This window comes from Procambarus clarkii, chromosome 43 (assembly GCF_040958095.1).
Source record: "Procambarus clarkii isolate CNS0578487 chromosome 43, FALCON_Pclarkii_2.0, whole genome shotgun sequence".
Lineage (NCBI taxonomy): Eukaryota > Metazoa > Arthropoda > Malacostraca > Decapoda > Cambaridae > Procambarus > Procambarus clarkii.
Window position 1 is genome coordinate 3330148 of NC_091192.1, and position 14523 is coordinate 3344670.

Genomic DNA, 14523 nt, shown 5'->3' on the forward strand with positions numbered 1-14523 from the left:
CTATTTTCTTCTTCCATGGCTTTGCAATTAGTTTCCAATTGAATCTTATCCTTGCGCAAGTCTTTCACTAAACCCTCAAGACATAAAACTTTGCTATTCAAATGGTCATTACTTTCTTTCAATTTACTAATTATTTCTACATGAGAGGTCACAATAGTATCTAATTTTACCACCTTGTTGTATAGACTGGTTATATCAATGCTTTCTTCACTGAATCCAGCAAAATCAAGCTCTGTTTTGTATTTCCTCTTGCAGGCGGCCATCTTGAATGTTGTTCTCTGCACTGTAAACACTAGGGCAACTTTTTCTCATCCACTATTTCACTTCCCTTGGCACATTCCTGTTATCTCACCTATTTTTCAAAAGCACTATACCTTTATGTTCTCTGGGACACCACTCACTATCATCATCCTGTACTATAATACTTAGGATTATTGAAATATGCTGGAGCTCCTCTTGTCTGCCTCTTGGGAAAGAACCTGGGATAGGACAGTCGTTCTGAATTGATAGAATTGTGAAATTCCCCCTGTGCGCATGAAATCAAGTGTTCCCAAAAAACTATTTTTCCTTATTAAAATGATGAATTCCTTTCCCTGAACATGTCTATGTAAAAAAAATTGTCAAATTCCACTTACTTTGGCCGTGAGGATGTGGACAAGGTGCGCTGTGACATCATCAGAGGGCTGGTCGCCTGTGCGTGAAGCTCCCAGACACGGTCGAGCGGGCCATTCAAGCACCATATGCTTCAAAATATATTTTCAATTATTTGTTCTATGTATTTCCAATGCGGTTTTATTTTTTTTTTATTGTATATGATGTATGATGCATATTTGTGTCTTTACAATATGTATACAGTAGAACATTCATAATGTTTCATGGCACTGTGATACAGTGTGTCAGTAATGTATCCACAATAAATGTTTATGGTTGCAATATTACTTGTTAAAATTTCACTAAAATTACAATATGTACAGTTTCCCACACTATTTACACAGTAACACACTGTATTACACACTCAGTACTTCGGAAGTGAGTAATAATCAACGAAAGTATTCCATGGTACACAGTGCAACTTCACTCTTGTTGCTCCAGTTACAGATAGATTTTTGCTTCCTGTTTCTTCGTTCTGTGTGTTTGCAAATAACACACTCATGTACACCCTTGGCTTTAGTACTTGAAGGTAGGTATGAGGCCAAGCTTGTAGAGCATAAGGTAGTATTGAAAAGATTATAGGAAAAGATCAATTTGTAAGGTCCCACACAGGAAGAGATTCAGCCACCCTCGAAAAGTGTCCATCAATCTGGAAGAGATTCAGCCATTCTTGACAATATCTATGGAAAACACCACCATGGAAGCCGTCAACACTGTTCATCTATGCTACTTGTATCAGATGCATCATCACTGAACTGCAGAAAATGATTCATCTATGTATCATCTATATAAATTTGAGATAGCATAGGTGGGCAAGGGTGGCGCTCAGAGCTACAACTGGATACGCTTGCTGTATCGTCCTCATAGGTGCTGTATCACTTACATCCGACCTTTGTGTTAGGTCCTTATTGCACCTAGCTTCACCAATATCATGACCCCTTATGTTCTTCAGACAATGAGGTTTGAATTTCACCGACAGAGCAGCGACCTTTCAACACCTGCATCGGACAGGTGTTTGGGAGTCAGAGGTGTGTGCGCTACCCACGGTTGCTCACTCAGTACTAACCCAGCCAGCAGCCCTATGGCATTCTGGGAATTTTTTCCAAGATGGCTGCCTCTCACTGGAGGTCCTATGAGTCCATTTCGTACACAACCAATCGTGCACACATTTTGAATGGGTACGAAAAAATCAAAAAGAGTTTTCTTGGTTGGCTGCAGTTTCCCATCGACAGAGTTTTCTCAGTTGGCGCAGTCCAGTGGTTAACATCAAAGTGCATGATATCATACCGAATACACGAAGGAACTTAATAAACACTTTCGCGCTCTCGGCAAACGAAAAAAAAACTTGCCCCAGTGTGCGCGCGGCGTTTCGGATGATCGAGCGGCAACACTGAAAAGTGTATACTCTTTTCACTGTCCTGACCTTAATTTTCGATGTACGTATTTCATTTTTGTACCAATGTGTTCGCAATAGAATGTTTTAGAAGAACATAAGTATAAAATGTCACCAAAGCATGAGTTAGACTAGCACCATATAAAGAACTATGTCGATCACTAGCCTGTGAGCGCCAAACAGCAACAAAATGTTTCTACTCTTTTCAGGATTGTCAAGTCCACACTTGTCCTACAGCGTTAAATTTGGTATCACTGAGATCGCAATAAAATTCCCTAAACGGACATATGCATATAAATGTTGAATCATGATCGCGGCCCACCCGCAAGAGTGTGGGAAGTCTATAATTACGGCCTAACGTCTAACGGCCTCCAGATCACCAAGAAACCAAACCCGGTGATCTGGAAAGAACCACACCCCTGGCGAGCAGACAAGCGGACCGACTGGGAGCCCACACCAGCCAGTCGTCGAGGTAAGCCAGACACCGAATCCCAAGCAGACTCAGACAGGGCACCAAGATCCGGTAAAGATGCGTAAATACGCCAAGTGCCAATTACAAAATAGGGAAGGCAACAAAAGCGGCAAGCCTGAAGCCCCACCACCAACTGTGCCAGTCCCGGAAAACTGGAGAGGAACGTGCCAAGAATTGACCTGGAGGTCCAGGGCTACCATCCAGGCACCCGGCCCTAACAGAAGCTGGACAGGAGACAAGAGTCCTCCGATGAGGGGCACAGGAACCCGGAATCGAACCAGGGGGAGCCCAAACCACCACATTTGCCGGCGAAGATACACCACAGAAAGGCAAAGCACAGCCCCCAGATAGAAACCCCAGGGAAACGGTCAAAACAGACCAAAAACCAAGGGACAAGGTGTGGAAGCACGCATAACAGACAGGGACACCGAGCCCAAACCCAAGGGCCCAGACCCAAAAACAGACAAAACGGAAAACCCGGTGTAAAAACAACACTCAAACGTTCCCAGAAGAACAGGAAATGGGCAGAAAACACCAGAAAAGGAAAGAAACGATAACAGGAGAATAAAACCACTGAAAAAGGTGAAAAACTCACCCAAGACGCTTGCTCGCACCCAGGCGCACGTAAACAAACCGCAACGCCGCCCTGGTGGTCACGCCGGGAAACCGGTAGAAGAAAATGGCAACCAGAACAGAGGGCTGTGACCGACGCTAAAGATACGAAAACACGCCAGCAAAAGTGGGAAGCAAGCAGACTGGATGGGCGAAAAACTCCGCCCAGAAGCAGAAAACCCAGGCAGGGGCAAACCGCCCCAGAACTGCTAGCAGGCATCCCCCACAGCCCCGAGAACCCGCAACAGAGGCCCCAGGGCAGAACCCTCCTCCAAGCCATTCGACCTTAAAGAAAAGGAAGAGTCCATGGGAAAGGCAGCAAGAAAGGGCTGCTGATAAGACCCAGAAGCCTTGGCAGGAGGAACAGCCTCGAAAACCTCCGTCCCCAACCCGAACGGGGCAGCCCCCGAAAACCCCCAGAGTCTCGGCCCCAACTACACCCCGCCCCGACCCCGAAACCCGCAGACGGTCTGGAGCCAGGAACAGGGAGGGAAAGGGGCGAACAGCACCAAACGAAAACGGGGCGGCCTCGGGGCATCCGAGTGGGAAACCAACCTAGGGTGTTGCAGCAACCTAACCTAGCTTGCAACACGGATGCTGCCTGTACTCTGAACAGTAATAACATCAGGAGAGTACTGGAAAACAAGCAGAGAATATCTCTAGCAAGACTCCGGGTCAAGGTGTCAGTGACCAAACAGGCAGCATGACGGAGGTAAAAGTGGCGACTGTCACCTGGAGACAAGGGCACAGCAACTAACGATCCCATACAAGACGGCTTGGAACCCAGAAGACACATTCAATGGTCCACTGAGCCATGACAGGGGTTTCCATGGCCCATAGGCTGACTGCTACGGGAAGCCTGGGCAAGGTGTTGCTAACCGGTTAAGAAACCCAAAAATAACAAGAGGGTAGAGGACAACACTGAAAACCCCTGCAACGTGTACAATCACGGGGGCCTAGCAGAAGGCCACCAAACACTACCAGTGGAACTATAGCCACACTAGGCAGACCCCCAGGCAACAGGAAAATAAAAATAAAAACAAAAGAAAAACCCCGCAAAAGTACACCGTCTCCAGAGGCAACAGGAACCGGTCGCCGCTTAGGTGGCAGGTTGTGCAACACCTTGACACCTTAACCAGTACAGTACCAGTCCCTACCCAGGGCCAAACAAGGACCCCAAGCCCCAGCTGGCCCCAAGGGCGAGGCAAATGCCGAGCAGCAAGAACCTCAACGGGAATGGTTCCCGAACGCCCCAGGGAAGATAACCCTGTCTTGCAGGGGCAGTACTCACAGGGTGCTTAGGGTAGGAAGCCCCTAAGCGCATGCAGCCCCGGCACTGATGAGGTACTCCTGGCCACCGCACAACCAAAACACATGGCAGTGAACGCCACACAAGGCAAACACCACCTAGGAAACTGAGGCCAGAGAAGCGTCTATGCCGGTTGACATTAGCATATGAACTGATGTTAGGCAGCCGGCGCAGTAGGCTGCCGGGGCTTCCCCCTCCCCCTCTCGGGCGGGGAGGGCTGCGTGGACAATCGGCGCGGCAGTAAAGTGTGATGTTTGCTTGTTTCCTTGAGATTGTAGGGAGTTTCTACCTCTGTTCGGTTTTTGTTTTAGTTTTTTACCATGTGGGGTTTGTTTTGTTATGCTTACCTATCTGGGTGCCTTACTCCGGTCGATGGCAGATAAGGAAAACCCCAACCACAAGGGGGTTTTCCAGGTCCATTGCTCCCTGAAACCTCTCTGAAGGGGCCAGGTTCTGGCGCTGGTCCCTGGTAGGTCTGAACTCCTTAGCTAATGTCCCGGTCTAATATAACATACATTAGCCCGATAAGCTCCAGGAAGCCATAGGGGCTCCACACAGAAATGACCAGGATTCTGATAATAGCAGGATTGTGGTGATATTTAGTGCTGTGCTCCATGGTGGGAGGAGAAATGCTGTGAGAGGGAGGGAGGTGACGTCGTCTTCTGACTGTGTGTTACCACCTTTTATTGACTGGACTCACCATACCAGCTTAGTACTAACAGCTTTGAGTTAGTTTCGAGTGAACCCAATGTTTAGAATGAATTGTTGTGACATTGTTTGGCTGTTTTGATACAGAGCACCACTTGGTTTTTGAACCCCTTGGGGACGAGACCCGTCGGTTATCGTGTAAGTTCGTAAACGAGAAATGGAGGAAAATGGACAGATTTTTTTTTTTAAATTTAACAAAAAATTCTAAGGGAAAAAATCAACAGATTCATAGCATAAATGCAACAAATGAAATAAAGTTCATTGTGTAGTTGCGTTCACTCACCCCCCCCCTTCCCTCCCTCACTGCTTGTATCTCTCACTGAATCTTCCCCTCACTGCCTCCCCCCTCACTGCCTCACTGCCTCTTCCCCTCAATACCTCACTGCCTCTCCCCCTCAATGCCTCCCATCCCTCCCTCACTGCCTTCCTCATAACATGAGAACAGCAGGCTATGGAGGAGAGGGAGCTACTAACGGGGTCGGGAACTACTAACGGGGTGGAGGCTATGTAGAGGCGGACATGTCTGTCAGCCCCTGCTCACAGATGCCAACTGTGCATAATTCATAAATAAAACTATATTTGTTTAACCCTTAAAGTGTGCATCACGTCATATGACATGTTGGAAGTTGTTCCAGTCAACTGCGCATCACGTCATATGACGTGTTGAAGTACTACACAAGATTTAAACGGCCCGCGGATACACGGGGTTCACCACACCTTCATCAGGGCTCTTGTAAGCAGACGCCATTTTAAAAAAAAATCGTGGGCCAAACTCCCGGGTGTTATTGGCCTCAGTATTGAGTGAGCAACCAAGCCTGACACACGTAGCATGAGCTAACAGCACTGCTGTTCAGCTTGTGACCACAGCATCGCCTAAAAATGCCATAATATACTTGTTCATGCTATTATGTAGCGATGATATTATTACAGAAGACCCCTGACTGATAAAACTGACCAGGGTTCTGATAATAGCAGGATTGTGGTGATATTTAGCACTGTGCGCCAAAGAGAGAGGAGTAATGCTGTGGGAGGGAGGGTGGTTGCGTTGTCTTCTGACAGTGTGTGGCCACCTTTTATTGACTGTACTCACCATACCAGCTTAGTGGTTCGCTATGGTGAACACAAATGTAGATACTTATATATAACGTGTGTATAGAGGGTATAAACAGCAAGAGGAGAAGGTTGGGAGCCGCCATTTTGGTGAGGGCGGTGGCGTCGTGCAGACGTCGGTGTTGTTTACTGGTTACCACGATGGTCTTTGGGCACCATACCAGTTTACTTGTACAAGTATGGTGAATAAAACAGGTAGATATTTATATATAATGTGTGTATATAGCATAATAACACCACAAACAGTATTGTTGGAGGAGAAATATTAGTGCGTCTGGCCTTGAGGGCGGCAGCCATCAGCTGACTGTGTGAGGTCCTACGTCTTTGTGCCTTTACTCACCATACAAGTTTAGATGTACAGTTATGGTGAACAAAACATGTAAACACTTATATATAACATCTGTATATAAAAGCAAAAACAGTATGGTGGGTGGAGAATGGTGGCAAGTCAGGTGAGGTGAGGGAGGAAGGGAGTGGCAGCCAGTGGCGGGCTGCCACTGCCACTGCCACTCAGCATACCAACTTAGTGGTTCGTTATGGTGAACACGAATGTAGATACTTATATATAACGTCTGTATATAGTGAATAAAAGCAAAAACAGTATTGTGGGAGGAGAATGTGGGCGAGTCAGATGACTTGAGGGAGGGCGTGAGTGGCTGGCTGGTACACGGCGGTCACGCCTTGTTACTTTTTGACTCATAATAGCTACTTAGTGGTTCGTTATGGTGAACAAAACATGCAGATACTTATATATAACCTGTGCTTATAGTGTAATAACCGACAAAGTATTTGTTCACTGATTGATGAACATAATTGAATCAACAATATGCACACCATATTTTTGAGTACAACGATGATTAACTCATTTTATTATATAAATATATCAAACTACACACTATTGAATAATATTACAGCAAAAACACTATGAAAAATCAATCAGAGACATTGAAATATATAGGTAATTATCTCTTTGTGGCAACTCCGGCCTAACAGTTGGCGATCAACAGACCGCCTGGGACGCATGCTGAGTCAGCGCCTATTTTTTGTCAGACTTCCCCGCCCTATAGCGGGCAATATATGCCACTTACGATTTTTTTATTATTTTTCCTGTGATCAGTGAACACAAATTAACAGGTTAGGAAGAAATTTTGTTTTTGTTTTTTTCAAAATTACTTGCGCCTGTGGGGAAGAAAGGATATTATACCCCTAGCATGTTAAGGGTTAATTAATAAATAGGAAATCATATAACATGTTAATGATTAATAATGTATATTAATATATGAAAATTAAAATTTTGGCATAAATATTTTACAACTAAGATTAAAATTTGTAATTCAATATGGGCGATAAGTTTGGCAACCATCGCCTGGTCAGCAAATCCTTCCTTACTGCCTCCCTCACCACTCCACCAACAGAGAGGGGGAGAATTAGTGAGAAAGGGAGGGAGGGGAAGGTAGGGAGAGATGCTAGGAGGGAGAATGGGAGAATTAGGGAGGGAGGGAAAGGCAGTTAGGCAGCCAGCCAGTCTGCCTGCCTGCTAGCCTGCCTGCCTGCCTGACAGCCAGCCAGCCAGCCAGCCTGCCTGCCTGCCTGCCTGACAGCCAGCCAGCCTGCCTGCCTGCCTGCCTGCCTGCCTGCCTGCCTGCCTGCCTGCCTGCCTGCCTGACAGCCAGCCAGCCAGCCAGCCAGCCAGCCTGCCTGCCTGACAGCCAGCCAGCCAGCCTGCCTGCCTGCCTGCCTGCCTGCCTGCCTGCCTGACAGACAGCCAGCCTGCCTGACTGCCTGCCTGCCTGACAGCCAGCCAGCCTGCCTGACTGCCTGCCTGCCTGACAGCCAGCCAGCCAGTCTGCCTGCCTGCCTGCCTGACAGCCAGCCAGCCAGCCAGCCTGCCTGCCTGCCTGCCTGCCTGACAGCCAGCCAGCCAGACAGCCAGCCTCTCTGCCTGCCTGTCTGTGCCAATCCCTGCCAGCCTGCCAGCTTGCCTTTCCCTCCCTCCCTAATTCTCCCATCCCCCCCTCACTACTTCCTTCCTGCCTACCTCCCCCTCCCTTTCTCACTAATTCTCCCCTCTCTCTCATACTGCCTCCCCCCTAAGCTCCATCGTCCATCCACCCACCAGTCAGCCATCCCTGACGCAATGCGTGCATTTGGAGCCGACATGGTGCACAGATGTTTCTTGATTGTGCAGATATGTAAAACAAAATTACAGAATGAACTCTCCAGCCTCGTGACAAATCAAAATAATAGGAATAATAGGCCGTGAATCTGTGAAATCACAGTGGGCAAACTGGACCATCGCCCACCCACCATAAGAACATAAGAACATAAGAACAAAGGTAACTGCAGAAGGCCTATTGGCCCATACGAGGCAGCTCCTATTCTATAACCACCCAATCCCACTCATATACTTGTCCAACCCTCGCTTGAAACAATCGAGGGACACCATCTCCACCACGTTACACGGTAATTGGTTTCACAAATCAACAACCCTGTTACTGAACCAGTATTTACCCAAGTCTTTCCTAAATCTAAACTTATCCAATTTATACCCATTGTTTCGTGTTCTGTCTTGTGTTGATATTTTTAATACCCTATTAATATCCCCCCTGTTATGTCCATTCATCCACTTGTAAACCTCTATCATGTCACCCCTAACTCTTCGCCTTTCCAGTGAATGCAACTTAAGCTTTGTTATTAATCTTTCTTCATATGAAAGATTTCTAATTTGGGGAATTAACTTAGTCATCCTACGTTGGACACGTTCAAGTGAATTTATATCCATTCTATAATACGGCGACCAAAACTAAACTGCATAATCTAAATGGGGCCTAACCAGAGCAAGATATAGCTTAAGAACCACACCAGGTGTCTTGTTACTAACACTTCGATTAATAAATCCCAGTGTCCTATTCGCCTTATTACGAACATTCATGCATTGATCCTTTTGTTCCAAACTCCCACCAATCACAACTCCCAGATCCCCCTCGCAATCCGACCCCGCAACCCCACCACCATCCAGCTCGGATCCCGCAACTCCACCATCACTACCCAGCCTCAGAACCCCACACCCATCAGCACCAAACTGCAATTGCCAACCATTCGACCACTTCAAAACCCCATCCAGATCAACCCGAAGTGACAGCGAGTCCTCCCCCGAACAAACCTCCCCACCGATCTCCGCATCATCGGCAAGCCTGCAAACGTCGCCACTCAAACCCGAATCTAAATCACTTACATATATCACAAACAACAGAGGTCCCAGGACAGAGCCCCGAGGCACTCCACCAACAACACCATCCAACTCCGACCCAACCCCACTTATACCAACTCCCCGTCCCCCCCGGAACAGCCATGCCCCAATCCAAGTTAATACCACCACAGGCCGGCGCAACGCTTGGCGGACCGCTTCCTACCCGAACTTTGTTCGTGTAGCATGACTCCCCAACCCCAATCGGCAAACTGGAAGTTTCGGATAACTAAAGTTCGGAAACCAAGTGGTGCTCTGTACTTCACTTTCTATGAACCTTACAGTTGTCTGTATAGCTTTGCTGACTTTTTAGATGTTTTTCTGGTGAAGATGATAATGATAATCTCTTGCTCCTTGCACTTCTGTGACGGATCCAGGTTCTGGCTCTGGTTCCTGGTAGATTAATCAGGACTCTTGTGGCTGATGTGATTCAGTTATGGGGAGCCATCTCAATGAGATAGCTTCAAGAAGCCCCCATGGCTCTACAAGAAAGCAGTATTTCAATATATTTAATGCAGTTTTTTAATATAGAACTGCACATTAAAACATGAAAAAAAAAGCTTAGAGAAGGTTAAAATAAGTCTAAGCTTACCTCCAACTGCCACGTTGGCATAAAATCTGCCGACTGACGAACACGCTCAAAGATCTTCTGCAGCTGAGGGTTTATGAGTGCATTATCTTGAAGGCTCAGCATCTGACCCAGCTTCAATGCAGCTCCTAAACATAAAATAAAGCTTTATTTATGTTTAGCACAACACAAACAATTGCAGCACAATGACCGACTCATAACTCTGCTAATTTAGACTGAACTCTAGCCAAATTTAAATAGCATTTTCAAAATCTGAGTCCTATTATTTCATACGTGATCTGCCCCCCGACTTTAACCCTTTAACTGCGCAACACTGCTTGCAGGCCCAGGCTTCGGGTGCGTAACATGCCTCCGAGTGTTTTAATTTTTTACAGTTCCTTTCAAAATTCCCGCGGCTACATGGGGTTCACATCAGCTTCCTCAGGGCTCTTGTAAACAGACGCCATCTTAAAAAAAAATCATGGTCCACATTGCCAGGGTGTGAGAGCCTCAGTAGTGAGTGAGTAACCAAGGCTGGCGCTCGCAGCATGAGCACACAGCACTGCTGTTCAGCATGTGACCACAGCATCAGCCTAATATTGTCAAAATATATATATAACCTGTATTATTTAGCCATGATAGTAATATAGAAGAGACCGAGTATGATAATGGCTGGGTACAAAGTTCAAATATCAGTGATTCAATGCTGTTCACGATGTTCACAGCAGCTAGCCACAACACCACAGCATTATTTCGTCCATCTAAGAATCTTCAAACGACTTCTTTGGTTCCTTTTCAAAATAAACTTGTGGTCAATTATTCATTTCCAGAAATTAGTGACCAGGATTATGGTTATAATTAGCAGTTGTGCGTAGAACTTGTGGAAGGAGGAATTTTGGTGAGGGAGGGAGGAAGGGAGAGAATTGAGGTAGCCTCACTGTGTGGCAGCCACTCTTGTTTTGCTCACCATACTAGCTTCGTGGTTCGCTATGGGGAAGACACACGTACATGGGTATATATAGTGTGTGTGTGTATATAGTGTAATAACAGCAACAGGAGTATGTTGAGTGGAGCTATTTTGGTGAGGGAGGTGACGTCGTCAGTAATCGTTGCGTCGTCTGCTGTCTGCTGTGTGATTTCTCATGCAGTGTATGGTGGCCACTGTACTGTTTGGACACAATACCGCCTTACTTACATAGTTCTGGTAAATAAACATGTAGATAAGTATATATAACATGTGTAAATAGTGTAATAAAAACAATAACATTATGGTGGAAGGAGCAATGTTGTCGAGTAAGATGTTGGAGTGAGGGAGGGCTGGCTGAGTGTGGCTGCTCACACTCGCGGTGTTCTGAATGTGTTGATGGTGAATGTATATAGTGTGTGACAGTGTATAGTGTGTACATATGTTGTAAATATACATAAATGAACATGAAACATTGGTGTGAATAACTGTATGATGGGAGGAGCAATGTTGGTGAATACAATGTTGGAGGAGTGAGGGAAGGGCTGGCTGGGTGTGGCTGCTCACACTGGCGGTGTTCTGAATGTGTTGATGGTGAATGTATATAGTGTGTGACAGTGTATAGTCTGTAAATAGGTTGTATATATACATAAATTAGCATGATACATGGTAAATATGTGCAACATATGTGTACACAAGTGTCATGCACGTAACACAGTGTCTTCAGACAGTACGGATGTTTTACTGCCATAATATAGTGTATGTGTTTATTATACATAGGATTAGCACTGTAAAAACAAATAAAATGTATTTGGAACTGTGCGCAAAAAATGAACAAAAATATATCCGCAGGCAACTCACTTGACCCACCCCACCCCACACCGGCCCCGGGAGCATACGGCACGGGCGCACGGGGAATTGCGACGTCACGCGCCACCTTACAGACCACATAGCAGCCAAAGTAAGTACAATTTTGAAATTTTGTTGCTATACCCATATACAGGGAGGGGTTTTTGACACTTTCAGAACAAAAAAGAATTTTTTCCTGATAATTTATTTCTTGCACACTGGGGGGGGGGGGAGGGGTGTTGTCATATTTATAGGCCGTGCAGTTAAAGAGTTAAACCTTATTTTTTATAGTTAGTGATATGACTCCCATATAAACATAAATTCAGTAAAGTCATTTAAGAAAATGATCAAAAATTTAATCAGAACAATATTAGATACCATTAATACCATCCTTTTTCCCATGCTATATGGAAAATTTTATGAGCAAAATCTTAATTTCAACCTGTCATATCTACTAAGAACATGTAAATGTAGATATTTCAACCTCATCCCCAGTATTTCCAGAACCTGGATAAATGGTCCTAGATTTGATTTATTATCGGAATGAGACATCTGGACATGTTTCCTTACACCTGATCCCTCTGTTACCAAGCAATAAATCAGTACCTGCAAGTTGGACAACTGTTGTGTGTTGCATCCTGGGAAATCTTTGTGCCTAACACATTTACTGCTCACACACAGAGATCACACTAACGTGATGCATCAAATGAACAAATCCACAAGGGCAGTGACGAGGATTCGAACCTGCATCTGGGAGCATCCCAGACACTGCCTTAATCCACTGAGCTACGACAGGGTAAAAGGGTTCAAACCGAAGTTCTACTGAACTTACTGGATCCCGTAGCCTCTCCGAGGCAAAAACCAGGCTTTTTTACACAACCCCCGCCCCTGCACCCGAGCTATGTCAATAGGCCGTTCTCCCTCTTCGCCCTTACTACGGGATCCAGTATGTTCAGTAGAACTTCGGTTTCAACCCTTTTACCCTGTCGTAGCTCAGTCGATTAAGGCAAATCATGTATTCGGTTGTGGCTCTGCTGTTCTCTGCGTGTCTTGGCATTTGTGGCCATGGGGGTGCTTTGGATTGCCCTGGTTCTCTTCCTTCCTTCCTTCCTTCTTGCTACAGGGTTCGGGGTCTCTTGGGTCATCTGTAGGGTTCTTCAGTTTGCCAGATGTCTTGGTTTTGAGTTAGGGTACATGACATCTGCCTCCTGGGTCCTTCCGTCTTTTCCTTATCTTTGGTGAGGTAACGGGGGCTGACGGGGGCTCCCCCCAGAAAATCAACGTTGAATGTAATGAAACTCCATTTTCTGGGCGAGACCCGGAGGCTCCCCGGCATCCCTCCCTCCCTCCAGTCGTCGGTGTTTTCGTGTGTTTTGACATCCAGCCTAAGAACTGCCGGTTGGATCGCCAGTGCGAGGGTCTGGGGCTCCCTCTTCCACCTCCCAGAGAGGAGGGGGGGGGGGGATTGCTGAGACGGCGGCACGGCGACGTGATGACATCATGCTAGTTGTTAGTTTACATTTGGGGAGTTTTGTCCATTCATTCGGCTTTCGGTAGCAATATTTTCACCAGAATAGGGGTTTGTTTTGGAGCGCCTACCTTTCTGGGTGCCAGACCCAGTTGATGGCAGACAAAGAATGCTTCCAACCATACAGGGGTTTATATAGGCCATTGCTCCTCGTGCCTCTCTGAGGGGGGCCAGGTTCTGGCTCATGGTCCCCGGTAGGGAAGAACTTCATGCACTTTGACTGATACCAGAAAGCTAATAGTTACATATAAGCCTGGATAGCTCCGGGGGAGCCTCTGAGTCTCACTCAGACAATGGCGTTTCATTACATTCAACACTGTTTTTTTTGCCAGACTTCCCCGTCCTATTGCGGCTAAAATGTGCCACCTACGATTTTTTTTATTATTTTTCTTGTGATCAGGGAACACAACTGAACACTTTTATGGGACAAAATATTTTTTTTTACTTTTTGTTGTTGTTGTGCCTGTGGGTTTTGAAAGCCATATAGCCCAGAGCAGCCCAGGAGTTAAAGATGGCAAATTAAAGAGAGGAAAATTCCTACAGAAGATTTTCCTACAAAAGAAGGGAAACCGAATCAACTCAAAGCGCGTCCCCGGACACAGAGGCCGTGGTGCGCAAATAATGGCGGAGGGGCACAACTGGACACAAAACATGATGCACCCCCGGCCCGACCAGCAAAGCATCAACAACCGAAGGACTCCTCTGGAAAGCAGCAGTCTCATTCTTTGCCAGAAAAGAAGAAGACTGCTGCAGACAAACAAACCTATTGCCACGACTGAAGGAGCAGGAAATCCCTGCGTCGGAGGAGAGCATGAAGCTCACCGACCCGACCCCTAGAGGCCAATGCCAACAGAAAAAGAACCTCCGAGAAACAAACCTGAACCAAAGAGGCCACAACAAACCATGGAGAAGAAAGAAAAGAGAGCACTCTGTCCAATGACCAGGACGGCTCAAGGGGCGCATGAGCAGGCCGGAGGTGAAACGATGCACGAGACAGCCTGTGAAACAGCACAGACGTAACACCAATACCGAAAGCAAGCTGAAGAGGCTCTGCTAGCGCCGCATGATACGAGGCGACAGTATGGGGCAAGATGACGGCTCCGAACTACCAC

At 46.4% G+C, this 14523-nt stretch overlaps 1 protein-coding gene across 2 annotated transcripts in view; it reads right to left on the bottom strand.

Annotated features, from left to right (window-relative positions):
- The window catches only part of Coq8 (ubiquinone biosynthesis protein COQ8, mitochondrial), a 350169-nt gene that overhangs the window by 80909 nt on the left and 254737 nt on the right, over positions 1 to 14523 (bottom strand). For both annotated transcript variants that reach the window (XM_069299996.1, XM_069299995.1), the window contains exon 6: positions 10095 to 10219. In XM_069299996.1, coding sequence (XP_069156097.1) covers positions 10095 to 10219 — 125 coding nt within the window. The remainder of the gene's footprint in view (positions 1 to 10094; positions 10220 to 14523) is intronic.